The sequence below is a fragment of the Theropithecus gelada genome, chromosome 1, assembly GCF_003255815.1.
Source record: "Theropithecus gelada isolate Dixy chromosome 1, Tgel_1.0, whole genome shotgun sequence".
Lineage (NCBI taxonomy): Eukaryota > Metazoa > Chordata > Mammalia > Primates > Cercopithecidae > Theropithecus > Theropithecus gelada.
In genome coordinates, this window is record NC_037668.1 from 80,257,683 (window position 1) to 80,271,469 (window position 13,787).

A 13,787-nucleotide genomic window follows, 5' to 3' on the forward strand; every position below is an offset into this window, starting at 1 on the left:
AGATTTTTGATTGGAATTTATTTCTATCTAGAGATTACTTGCATCTCTTTTTTAGATTAATTCCTAGGAGACGGACATGGTGGCACACACCTGGAATCCCAGCTACTTAGGAGGCGGAGGCAGGAGGATTACTTGAACCCAGGAGGTTAAGGCTGGAGTGAGCTATGATCCATTACTGCATTCCAGCCTTGGTGACAGAGGGAAAACAAACAAACAAAATAAATATTTAAATCAATTTATTTCTAAGTACCTTATATTTTCTGTGACATATAAATCTTTTGTATTTAAAGATTTGTTTTGTTTTTATGGTAAATGGTACCTTTGTAAAAATTACACTTTCTAGCCATTTGTGGCTAGAGATTACTTATTTATATTATTTCCAGCAGTTCCTTTTTTATAAACTAAATTTTGTTTATATTAATCGAAACTTAAGACAGATAATGACACACAATGAAAAGTCCTCCTCTAACCCCTAACCCTGGCCATCTGATTCTTTCCAGAGGTAATCAGTATAACCAGTTTCTTGCATACTCTCCCAGAACTATTTTAAACAGATATAAGTAAATCGTGTACTTATATTTTATATATGTTACCATTAAATAAATGGCAGGCCTAGTAACAGAAATAAAAGTCACATGGAAGGGCTATTGTAGGAAGGACAGTTTGGTTGCATAATCAGATGTTTGTAATGATTACAATGTAATAACTTCACAAACACTCAGGAAAAAGCAAATTATTTAATGGAAAATTCCAAAATACATGAGAGTCATTTCCATTCAATATACTTTGTTACAACAATTCCATGTGCTTAGAAAAAGGAAATTAGATTCTTTGTAGACTAGCTGGGCAACATCGTGAAGCCCTGTCTCTACAAAAAATACAAAAAATTAGCTGGGCGTGGTGGCATGTGCCTGCAGTTTCAGCCACCTGAGAGGCTGAGGTAGGGGGGTCACCTAAGCCTGGGAAGTCAAGGCTGCAGTGAGCCATGATTGTGCCACTGCACTCCAGCCTGGGTGACAGAGCAAGACCCTGTCTCAAAAAACAAAACCCAGCAAGACCACAGTCTTTTAACTTGTGAAACCCCTTTACTCTTCTTTCAGTGCATACAGCACGTCGTCCTGGCTGACGTTGAGCCGCACCCGAAGGAGCAGATCGTTCCTGCTGGGCTCCACAAGCAGGAGGCGACAGGAGCCCAGGTGAGAACACACGGCCATGGTCTCTGACACAGTGGGGTATGACAGCCCCTCCATTCTGCACAGTGCCACATGTTGACTATATATCTAGACACAAATAGCAAGGCAAAGGTTAAGAGGAAATACAATCCTGGGGCTTTTTCTATTCCTTTCTTTCTTCATTTGGGAAAATCAGACACATGGCCCCCAAGATATCAGACACTCCAGAAGGCATCAGTTGGTGCCCCAGTGGTACACAAAATGCAGAGGCAGAATGGAATCAGAAAACAGCAGGCCTGAATCCTGGTGCTACCACTTACCTAAATATGTAAACCTGGGCAAGTTACTGCACTCTTTTGAGCTTCAATTTTATCTATAAAATACACTGTACCTCCCTTGTGAGATAATGGATATAAAACGACTAGTAACTCTCACTGGTGATACAGATAGTCTTGTCTCCAAGGGCTGAGTTCCACAATTGAGATTGTCAAAATTCAAGTCAAATTTTGCTACAAGGCCACTTTCCTTATCAGGTACAGTGAGCAAATGCCAAGGCATGACCCTTGGAAAAGCACAAAGGCCCAGAGAGAAAATTGAATAAAGAAATAAAGGGAGGCAGGAGGATAGCTGGAAACACAGATTCCTATCCTAACGTTCTCCACTGGGTCAACTAAGTCTGGAGCATTTCTGGTCACTTTCCATTCTTAATATCTATGAGTCCATCCCCGTCCCAGTCCCAAGACTGGGAGCTTGTCAGGAACAGGGATGTTAACCAGATCAGCTTGGGGTTCAAGGATCCATCACAGTTAATTGCACACTGCAGATGTTCAGGAATTGTTTACAAACTAAAATGAAAGTGACTCTCTGCAGAAAAGCTATCTCAGACTGTAGAAGGAGAACGGTAATGGGCACAACATGACCAGTAACTAAAATTTTAAACAAGAATTTACAACCAACCCAATAAATAAGTATCTGAAAGGAAAATGTTTTCCTGACTTATTTTAGTTAAATAAAGATGTCTAAAACATACATACACAGACATACACACTCTCAGGTACACACTCATAAACACCTTTAACAATTCATCTTCCAAAGCAGCCAATTACCTAGAGAGACCAGTCTTAAGTAAACTAACAAATCACAAGCCCTACTGATTCCTCTCACTTGATCTAATTGAACTATGCCCATGTAGGGATTGGATTGATCTGTGATTTGCTCTCAAATATGGCCTCATTCTGAAAGCCTTGACTCCACTACAACATAAGCTGTAATCAGGGAGTAATTTTGTCTTACTCATCTCATTCTTTGAACAGTGTCTGGCACACAGGCCTTCAATCTAACATGCAGAACCAGTCGCTAAAGGTCTCTGGCTCATGCAGCTCTATAAAATGTCACATTAAAGTAGGTGCCAGTCTGATATTCTTTCACATAGACTAGGTGGCACAAAATAGAGACTGTCACACATTCATGGAAATTTCCACGTATTTTAAAAGTGCAAGTCCAAAATCTAGAACGATTTGAAAAGAGGAGATCACCTGCTGGAATGTGGCTTCCTCCAGTCCTGATCGACGGAACTCTGCAAGGATGGCTCTCAGGAAGCTCTGTTCCAGAACAGAGGAATTTCTTAAAGGAAACGAGCAGATGTGAGTTTTGTTAGTGGCTGTAACCCCAGCCCAGAGGAAAGCCAAAGAAAGCTTTTCTGTGTCTTTAGAAAAGAGAAAACCTGGGAAATAATTTCTCCTATATTACGTGGTAAGGTTCCCCCTGACCCCCAAACTCTCAAACTGATACAGAAAATGTCACTGCGGAAGTGAGGAAACATAGCAACTACATCTGGAAATACACTGGTCACTCAGAAATACCTGTGCCCTCATTTCATGAGCTGGGCGCATCATTCAGTGTGAGAGAAGCAGCTGCTTCTTTTTATTTGTTCCTATCATAGCACTTTTACGCCCTAAACACCTATAATATAGCTCAATAAGTGGCAAATATTCTATTATCCTAGGGTTATATTTCTGTCTCCCTGACTAGATAATGTCCCTCTGAAAATGTTATTAGTAAGTGCAGGTTGAATGAATAAAAGCTTAGAAAGGGAAACATGTTTCTACAGCCTTCCAGAAAGGCTCAGGAAGTGGAGCATCTTACTTGATGGCCGTGATGTATGATGACGAAAACATCTCATCCACAGCTTCCATGGAGTGGGCTATGGTGACCAGGCCAGGGGAGTCAGGCTTCTGCTGGGAGAACTCACAGATCTCTGTGGCACGCCTGCAGATGTCCAGGCACCGTCGTGCATCTCCAGAGAGTGCTGCTACCTACAAGAGGGAATATTTTATTCCTGAGGCCACCTTAGCCCAGAAGAACCAACAAATTCTGTATTCAACTAAAAAGAAAAGGTAGTGCTGGCAATGGACGTAAGCATAAAGTTAAGTACTTAGCCCTGGCAGGGAACCTTGAGGAAGAACAGAAATGAATTCTTATATTGTACATGGGACTCTAATCCTCTAGTCCAAACCTCTGTCTTGGTTTTACAGTTAACTCCACAGTGGACAACGCAGAAATTATCAGTTTTACTATTCAGGAAATGAACTCTAAAATCAGAGACCCTTGGTTCAAGATCATTATTGAAGCATTTGCAGAGTTCTCACTCTTGCACAGAGAGAGATGTGTGCCCCCAGAAGCAGCCAGCCAAAGCCAAGAGGCTGAGGTGCAGCCTATCTGGAGATAAAGCCATAGCCAGGCACCCCTTCAGCACGTGGTGAATTTGGGGTCGGATTGGTCAATGGCCAAGAGGCCCAGAATCAAGAATGGAGGAAAGGGCTGGGCGCGGTGGCTCACACCTGTAATCCCAGAACTTTGGGAGGCCAGGGTGGGCAGATCACCTGAGGTCAGGAGTTTGAGACCAGCCTGGCCAACATGGTGAAACTCCATCTCTACTAAAAACAAAAATTAGCCAGGGCCGGGGGTGTGGTGAGTCACACCTGTAATCCCAGCACTTTGGGAGGCCCAGGCAGGTGGATCACTTGAGGTCAGGAGTTAAAGACCAGCCTGACAAACATGGTGAAACCCTATCTCTACTAAAAATACAAAAATTAGCCAGGCGTGGTGGTACGCGCCTGTAATCCCAGCTACTGGGGAGGCTGAGGCAGGAGAATCGCTTGTACCTGGGAGGTGGTGGTTGCATTGAGCCAAGATCACACCACTGCACTCCAGCCTGGGTGACAAAGCTAGAGTCCGTCTCAAAAAAAAAAAAAAAAAATCACTTTTCAAGTAACCCAAGACACAAACGTGACTACTGGCTTATATTTTTCCCTTCCTCTAATCCCCCACATTGAACTGGTAAGGGTGTCCTGTAGACCTTCCTGCTTCATCAGTTCTCCTCCCCTCCCATCACCACCTGTACAGCCTGGTGAAGAGGCACCTTCTGTGGTGAATCATGGATTCAAGAAGTACTGCAGGGGCCTCAGGACAAAGTGAAAGGGGAACTCCAGGGGGTAAGGAAACACCTAAACCAGTCTGACCCCGAGGGTATCAGTGACACTTGGTGACCCTATGCCTCCCTTCGGGCTGCTGCTCGGACAAAGGAGACACAAGAAAAAGCTAAGGCCCAGTCAACATGGAACCTAACAGGACATCCCGCATGCACCTGAAAGTTGACCTCCACTTCAGCCTCAGTACAGGGTGAGTGAGACCCATCACACAGAAGGGATGGCAGGGAAAACGGCCTACCTGACCGTGGTGCTAGGTGGATGTGGGCACACACAAAAAACTTGGGTTTTATTTATTTATTTATTTATTTGAGACAGAGTTTCACTCTTGTTGCCAAGGCTGGAGTGCAATGGTGCGATCTCGGCTCACTGCAACCTCCACCTTCCAGGTTCAAGTGATTCTCCTGCCTCAGCCTCCCGAGTAGCTGGGATTACAGGCACCCACCACCACACCCAGCTAATTTTTTGTATTTTTAGTAGAGCTCGGGTTTCACCATGTTGGCCAGGCTGGTCTTGAACTCCTGACCTCAGGTGATCTGCCCGCTTTGGCCTCCCAAAATGCTGGGATTACAGGCGTGACCCACTGCGCTGAGTTTCTGTTGTTTTTTTGTGTGTTTGTTTGAGAGAGGGTCTTTCTTTGTCACCCAGGCTGGAGTGCAGTGGCATGATCATGGCTCACTGCAGCCTCAACCTCCTGGGCTCAAGCAATCCTCCCACCTCAGCTTCCCAAGTAGCTGGAACTACAGGTACATGCCATCACATTGGGCTAATTTTTAAATTTTCTGTAGAGACAGGGTTTTAATATGTTGTCCAGGCTGGTGTCAAACTCCCCTACTCAAGTGATCCCCTCACCTTGGCCTCCCAAAGTGCTGGGATTATAGGCATGAGGCACCCCACCCGGACACTCCCCTGAGGTTTTACAACCATAAGCCCTCGCTTGGATTTGGAGCCCAAATTTATGTTGTCTTTCCTACAATTCTCAAGTGGAGAATTTTATTTTAAAAATGGTAACAATTGGTAGTGCCCCTAGATAATAGAAGCAAAAAAAAAAAAAAAAAATTCTAAATGAATTCAACTTCAACCCAGGCCCCAATTAACTAACAAATAAAGCACGCTGAATCCCAAGCATATAGTAAAAATAAAATAAAAATCAAGACACAAAAATAAGAAAACCAAGCCACATATGCATGGGAACCAGGATAATCAATGGTTATCAGAATCAGACCCCTAAAGACTTCAGATATCATAATTATAAGATATAGAATATAAAACGGATTCGCTTCATTACGTGTAAAGAAATAAGAGAGGGCTTTGAAACCATGGGCAAGAGATTTGAGGAAGAGCAGCATCCAAATCTGATGCCTTCTGAATCTTTGTTAAAAAAAAAACCGGGCCGGGGCCGGGGCCGGGGCCAGGCACAGTGGCTCACGCCTGTAATGCCAGCACTTTGGGAGGCTGAAGCGGGCGGATCACGAGGTCAGGAGATAGAGACCATCCTGGCTAACATGGTGAAACCCCATCTCTACTAAAAATACAAAAAATTAGCTGGGTGTGATGGCACATGCCTGTAGTTCCAGCTACTTGGGAGACTGAGGCAGGAGAATTGCTTCAACCCAGAGGTGGAGGTTGCAGTGAGCTGAGATCGCATCACTGCACTCCAGCCTGGGCAACAAAGCAAGACTGTCTCAAACAAACAAACAAACAAACACACACAACTCTGGCCAGGCGCAGTGGCTCACGCCTATAATCCTTTAACTTTGGGAGGCCAAGGCAGGCAGATCACTTGAGGTCAGGAGTTCAAGACCAGCCTGGCCAGCATGATGAAACCCCACCTCTACTAAAAATACAAAAATTAGCCAGGTGTGGTGGTGCCTGCCTATAGTCCCAGCTACTCAGGAGGCTGAGGCAGGAGAATTGCTTGAACCTGGGAGGTGGAGGTTGTAGTGAGCAAAGATTGAGCTGCTACACTCCAGCCTGGGCAACAGAGCAAGACTCTGTCTCAAAAAACAATGACAACAACCACTACCCACCCCAAAACTCTAAAAGGAAGGGAAGCAACAGAAGATTTAAAAATATAATTCTGCAAGTTAGTGCCAGGCACGGTGGCTCACACCTGTAATCCCAGCACTTGGGAGGCCGAGGAGGGCGGATCACAAGGTGAGGAGATCGAGACCATCCTAGCTAACACGGTGAAATCCCATCTCTATTAAAAATACAAAAAATTAGCCAGCACGTTGGCGGGCACCTGTAGTCCTAGCTACTCAAGAGGCTGAGGCAGGAGAATTCAGGCATGAACCCGGGAGGTGGAGGTTGCAGTGAGCCGAGATTGTGCCACTGCACTCTAGCCTGGATGACAGAGTGAGACTCCATATCAACATAACAATAATAATAATAATAATAATAATAATGATAATAATAATTCTGCAAGTTAGAAAGACGTGGAAGAGTAGCGGTTAGTGTAGTGGACTGCAGAAAGCCAAATCCTAAACCTATATTGACGAATCCAAGAAATCTAACTTACATTAAAAATCTTCAAAATGCTCAGGATTTAATGGTGCTGGAACTAGAGGTAAAGGGGGGGTTGTTGAGCTAAAGTAGGGAATTTTTTTTTTGAGATGGAGTCTCGCTCTGTCTCCCAGGCTGGAGTGCAGTGGCGCAATCTCAGCTCACTGCAACCTCGGCCTCCCAGGTTCAAGCAATTCTCCTGCCTCAGCCTCCCTCGTAGCTGGGACTACAGGCTCAAGCCACCACGCCTGGCTAATTTTTTGTATTTTTAGTAGAGATGGAGTTTCACGGTGTTAGCCAGGATGGTCTTGATCTCCTGACCTCATGATCTGCCTGCCTTGGCCTCCCAAAGTGCTGGGATTACAGGCGTGAGCTGGCCAAAAGTAGGGAATATTAAGTTGTGGCTGAAAATTTTAAAAAGTTGAAGATGTTATGAAACTAAATGTAAGATGCTTTAGATCAGGAAACAACAAAATATGGCTCACCATCTTTTTATAAATAAAGTTTTATTGGCTGTAATCCCAGCACTTTGGGAGGCCAAGGAGGGTGGATCATCTGAGGTCAGGAGTTCAAGACCAGCCTGGGCAATAAACATGGTAAAACCCTGTCTCTACTAAAAATACAAAATTAGCCGGGTGTGGTGGCACATGACTATAATCCCAGCTACTTGGGAGGCTGAGGCAGCAGAATCGCCTGAACCCAGGAGGCAGAGGTTGCAGTGAGCTGAGATCGCACCATTACACTCCAGCCTGGGTGACAAGAGTGAAACTCTGTCTCAAAAAAAAAAAAAAAAAAAAGAAAAGTTTGCTGACCTTTGTCCTAGATCCTTCCTCTATTTCACACTGTTGGGTGAACATACAGCCACTGAGGGAGGCTCTGTTAGAAAAGCTGGGGCCATGGCAATTTGTACTTTTCCCATCAAACTCTTTGCCCTAAAGTTTACTCCTCTTCTACCAAGGTAGGCAATCAGAAATTTGCCAGGCACAGTGGCTCACGCCTGTAGTCCCAGCACTTTGGGAGGCCGAGGTGGATGGATCAGGAGGTCAAGAGATTGAGACCAGCCTGGCCAACATGGTGAAATCCTGTCTCTACTAAAAATACAAAAATTAGCTGGGCGTGGTGGCATGTGCCTGTAGTCCCAGCTACTCGGGGGCTGAGGCAGGAGAATCGCTTGAACCCAGGAGGCGGAGGGTGTGGTGAGCCAAGATCGCGCCACTGCACTCCAGCCTGGTGACAGAGCGAGACTGTCTCAAAAAAAAACAGGAAATTTATTCTCAGGCAAAGTTTAAAGTCTCTGGTCCTAGGAATGCTAGGCATTATTGTAGAAGGTGTCCCTTACCAAAAATAGATGATTACTATATGCATGCCAAACTGGAAGACCTCTTCTGCACCTGGCACCAGCCCCTCATTCCCAGAACACTGCCCTCCCTCCAGACAGGACAGGGGAAGCATACTGAGAAATCTGACCATCTCCATGGGAAAGGAGAAAAGACAGTGATACAGGCCCACTCAGATCATCCCACAGCAAAGCTTATAGTGAATAAGCCCCACTTACATGTTCAGAGCCAGCTGTTTAATCTCCACCCTTACACCTGAGAGGACAACCAAGACAACTTCGGAAAGTCTCTAACAATGCAAGATAGAGACCAAAATCAACCGACAGAAGCATCTTGGAGGAAAAAGGGAGAGGACAATCTCAATAAATAGGATAGCACTGGCCAGGTGCAGTGGCTTGCTCCTGTAATCCCAGCACTTTGGGAGGCCAAGGTGGGTGGATCACCTGAGGTCAGGAGTTCAAGACCAGTCTGGTCAACATGGCGAAATCCCATCTCTACTAAAAGTACAAAAATTAGCCAGGTGTGGTGGCACACACCTGTAATCCCAGATACTCGGGAGGCTGAGGAAAGAGAATTGCTTGAACCCAGAAGGCGGAGGTTGCAGTGAGCTGAGATCATGCCACTGAACTCTAGGCTGGGCAACAGAGGGAGACTGTTTCAAAAAAAAAAAAGGTTGGCATAAAAAAGGATCATTCGGAGAAAAGAAAAAGACTCTTAGACTATGCATAACAGCAAAAGTGAAAAACTTTACCCATAAAATGCCTAGATGATAACTTTGAGGATCTCCCTCCTGGAAAGCAAAGCCTGGAGACAGGCACACAGTTGGCTCACCTCTGACCCCAGTCCCTAATATAGTAGCCAGTTTTGAGCAGGAGTCACAGTCATGTGCTGCTGCTACAGCCACTCAGGGTGAACAGTGTGTCGGCAAGAGGAAACTAGAAATAAGTTTATAATTCTTTTATGTGCTGAAATACTTGTGGATGTACGGTTTTTCTTTCTTTCTTTCAGCTTGAGGCAGACTTTTAACCTACTTTGTTCCTCAGCAGCCAGGGAGACTGGTCTGTGGTGAACTCTCAGGGAGCATTCTCCTATTAGACTTAGAGGGGAGGGGCATCTAATAACTCGAATCTAGCCTGGAGAGTGTGCCTTGCTGGGCATGTTATAGACATGGTCTTGTTATATTTTCACAATGACCCTATGAGGTAAGTACTCCCATTCTTCTTCAGAGAAGAAAACTGAGGCTCAGGAAATTTTTAAGCAACTTTGCTATAACCTTCTGCATGCCCACTAAGCGTTAGAGCCAGAACTTGGACCAGGTTTGTCTACCTGACCATATTGTCCCTTTCATCATGCAAAACTGCTTGCTCCCTGGATCAATTCATATTAGCTTGCATATAAACCCACAATACTTATGGCCCTCTAATCAATCATAAAATAACAAGGCTAAGGAATTTCTTGGAATCTTGTCTCTCTTTTTTTATATGTTTATAGGACTTTCTAACTTTCTCTCCATCCTCAGAGCATCATACCAAGCATACAGGGCCTCATACCAAGCAGGTACTCAGAAAGATGTGCTGACTGATTTATGGGTGCAGGACTTACCTTCCTGGCTACCAGCTGGATGGCATCATCCTCAAAGGCCTTTAGCTGCTTGAGCCGGGACCTTAGGATCTGCTGTAGCTGGCTATATGTGTAGGGCTGGAAGGACATCCTGGTAAGACCCTGGGGAGCCAAAACAACAGAGGAGTAAGTTCGTTGATTGCCCATTGATTATCCAGGTGGAAAGTCACCCTTGGGCCCCCAAACCCAATTCCCAGGTCCCATATAACAAATTGCACATTTCATACCTAGACTACCACTGCCTTTACTGACGATGACCAGTGGTGTCCTGCAGGGCAGTAGTTCTCGAACGATTTTTTCATTTCATTTAAGGACCTTTGATTCTTTTTTCTTCTTTTCCTTTTTCTTTTGAGCCTGTTGCCCAGGCTGGAGTGCAGTGGCATGATCTCGGCTCACTGCAAGCTCCACGTCCTGGGTTCATGCCATTCTCCTGTCTCAGCCTCCCAAGTAGCTGGGACTACAGGCACCCACCACCACACCCAGATATATTTTTTGTATTTTTAGTAGAGACAGGGTTTCACCATGTTAGCCAGGATGGTCTCGATCTCCTGACCTCGTGATCCACCTGCCTCGGCCTCCCAAAGTGCTGGTATTACAGGTGTGAGCGACTATGCCCGGCCTAAGCTGGGATTACAGGCATGAGCCACCGTGCCCAGTCTAAGGACCTTTGATTCTATCAGAATCATTTGGAAGTAGATAAAAGTTGAGGTGCTTTAACTGAAGTAGGTGAGAGAATCTTCAGATCTATGCTATACATTGTCACTGCACTTGGCTTCACTTACCAGGCTCTTCATGATTTCTTGTTGTGCTTCCTGCTGAACGCAGGGCCCGTGAGGGCAGACATCGCATCTCCCTGGTTTATTGCACTATTCCAAGCACCTAACACTGCCTGGCAGGTTATAAGTGCTAAAACTTTTTTTTTTGAGACGGAGTTTCGCTCTTGTTGCCCAGGCTGGAGTGCAGTGGCGTGATCTTGGCTCACTGCAACCTCCGCCTCCTGGGTTCAAGCGATTCTCCCGCCACAGCCTCCCAAGTAGCTGGGACTACACGCATGTGCCACCACACCTGGCTAATTTTTGTATGTTTAGTAGAGATGGGGTTTCTCCATGTTGGTCAGGCTGGTCTCGAACTCCTGACCTCAGGTGATCCGCCAGCCTTGGCCTCCCAAAGTACTGGGATTATAGGCGTGAGCCACTGTGCCCAGCTTAAAACATTTGTTAAAATAATTAAACCTCCATGGCTTGGTGCAGTTTAAAAGTCCACGGGTAGCAGAACACCAAGATACGATGTTTGCAGAAAATCATGCAATGTTGATATATTCTAACATAGAAACTATAAGCATTGCAGAAATCAAATTTCTTAATGTACCATTTCAGTATTCATTTTTGCAGAACTTTTTTTGGGGGGGATGCAGTCTGGCTCTGTTGCCAGGCTGGAGTGCAGTGGCATGATCGCAACTCACTGCAACCTCTGCCTCTGGAGTTCAAGCAATTCTCCTGCCTCAGCTTCCTGAGTAAGTGGAACTACAGGCGTGCACCACCACACCTGGCTAATTTTTGTATTTTTAGTAGAGATGGGGTTTTGCCGTGTTGGCCAGGCTGGTCTTGAACTCCTGACCTCAAGTGGTCCCCCCACCTTGGCCTCCCAAAGTGCTGAGTTTACAGACGTGAGCCACCACACCTGGACCATTTTTGCAGAACTTCTTGGCCAAGCTTACAGATCTGCAATAACAGCATGGGAACTGCCCTAGAACCTACCAGTCGGCTGGACACCCGGTTCAGCATGATTCGCTCTGGCAGGTCCATTGTGTTGGCAATTGTCAGGACCACAAGCCGGGCCTCCTTATGAGTGGGCCAGTCAAAGAGATTGTACATTATGTCTTGTTTGTGAGTCCACAGAAGGTCGAGCTGCCAGGGAAAAGGAGAGAGATGCAGAGTCAATCACAGAAACTGAGCTGGGGCTTCAGAATGAAGACCTATAACCACTGCTTTAGCTGCATGTTTCCCAGATCATAGCACCAAAGCAGTCCATTGACACATGCCTCTCAGCACCAGAAAATGGCTCATAAGAATAGAGAAAGGAGCCAGGACTTTCCTCCCTTCCACCCAGCACTTGCTCCTAAAACGTAAGGACAGCCCCATTTCTTCTCCTATCCTCCCATGGGCACCTCACCTCATCCACAAGCAGGACGGTGGTTTCCTGAGGAGACCCTCGGGTGCAGAATCGCTTTGCCAGCAGTTCTGCCGCGTGGTTAGCTGTTGCTTTTTGGCCTGTTAGCTTCTGCATTAGGAGAAACACAGTTGTGAGGAACTGTAAGGATCTTACTCCTCTGGGATTAAAGTTAAATCTGTAAATGGAGGGAGGCATTTAGCCTGAGGACTTCGGTATCCTATGTTCTGCCTCCCAATCTAGTCTTAACCTTAACCTGGAAGGACAAGAGAAGGCGCCAAAAGAGAAGATAAAGAAAGTGTGTGAGTTTGAAAAGCAAATGAGCCACAGGCTGGGCCAGAAGCCCCCTTAAAATCACTATTACATAATTCTATGACTGGATGCTACCTGCTCCAAAATAACAGCCCATGGATGAAACAGCAAGACTCAACCTCTGGCCTGCCATGGACCCCTTTTCCATGTCGCTACACTGCTGTGAGCTCACAGTTTTCACCATGTGGAAAAGTACTGGCTTCCTGGCTTGTAGTCATTATCTAGCTCCTAGACTTTGAAGTCCCTTAGGGTAAGAATTCTGCCTTCCCTGCCCTTGCTACCTCTACAGAAAGGACAATGCCTGGTATATCATGAACATGCAATACACACAAAATTAAGTAACTCTTTCCCTTTTTCATGTGCCACGAAGAAACAGTATTTTCCAAAAAGCCTAAACAGCTCTGCTTACCTGCAAGATTTGCACATAGACTTGGTGGGGCTCCGTCAGCTTCATGCCATTGACCTCAATGTATTGAAAGGGAGGAACATCATTGGCTTGGGCTGCCTGCTGCAGGCAGCGCATCACCTCATGCACAGTAGCAGTCTTCCCTGTCCCAGGGACACCAGAGATATACATGCACCTAGAGCAAAACCCGTGGGGTAGGTCTCAGCCAGCCACTACATGCTATAATCAGTTAGGAGCGTGGGAATGTATACTGAGGGAAGGACCAAGATCCTTGAAATGTGGAGGTGGGGGCAGTAGGGACCATCCTTGGAAGCTGGTCAGAGTAGGACCTGCTTATATAGAATCATTCATTCTACAAGTAATGCCATATGCAAACTGCCTACTCAAAGAAGGCCAGTTTCATTCTTTCTAAAAGGCAACATTTCTGTTCCTATAGGATTACTTTGGCAACAAATGTTTCAGAAGCTTTAGGCTTCAGCAAGGATTTGGTGTAGTCTGATGATACTGGAGAAAGCCTGTATGGCTGAACAGGCTTCTACTAACAGGGGCCTTATTCCCCAAACTACCCTGCCTGCCTCACGTGACTCACCCTCCAGTACGGTCAAGGAGTTTGCTTTCCACAAAGTTGTAGATGTCTTGGAATTCCTGTTCCCGACAGGGAAGGGACTCAGGTACAGCAGAAACGTGTAGCCTACCATTGGTGGTAAATAGGAGAAAAGGAAGACTTTAGGAACATTCCCCAACCATCTACTCATTAATCAATGGAAAATGATTACGG

The 13,787-nt window shown here is 45.6% G+C and overlaps 1 protein-coding gene across 1 annotated transcript in view; it reads right to left on the reverse strand.

The window, feature by feature from the left end:
* Window positions 1-723: 723 nt before the first annotated feature.
* The window catches only part of ORC1 (origin recognition complex subunit 1), a 31,798-nt gene continuing 18,734 nt past the window's right edge, over window positions 724-13,787 (reverse strand). Inside the window, exons 10-17 of the mRNA XM_025391254.1 lie at window positions 13,599-13,700; window positions 13,013-13,184; window positions 12,295-12,402; window positions 11,880-12,029; window positions 10,105-10,224; window positions 3,318-3,487; window positions 2,708-2,795; window positions 724-1,280 (exon numbers count right to left, since the gene is read on the reverse strand). Of these exons, the coding sequence (XP_025247039.1) occupies window positions 1,086-1,280; window positions 2,708-2,795; window positions 3,318-3,487; window positions 10,105-10,224; window positions 11,880-12,029; window positions 12,295-12,402; window positions 13,013-13,184; window positions 13,599-13,700 (1,105 nt within the window). The 3' untranslated portion in view covers window positions 724-1,085. The remainder of the gene's footprint in view (window positions 1,281-2,707; window positions 2,796-3,317; window positions 3,488-10,104; window positions 10,225-11,879; window positions 12,030-12,294; window positions 12,403-13,012; window positions 13,185-13,598; window positions 13,701-13,787) is intronic.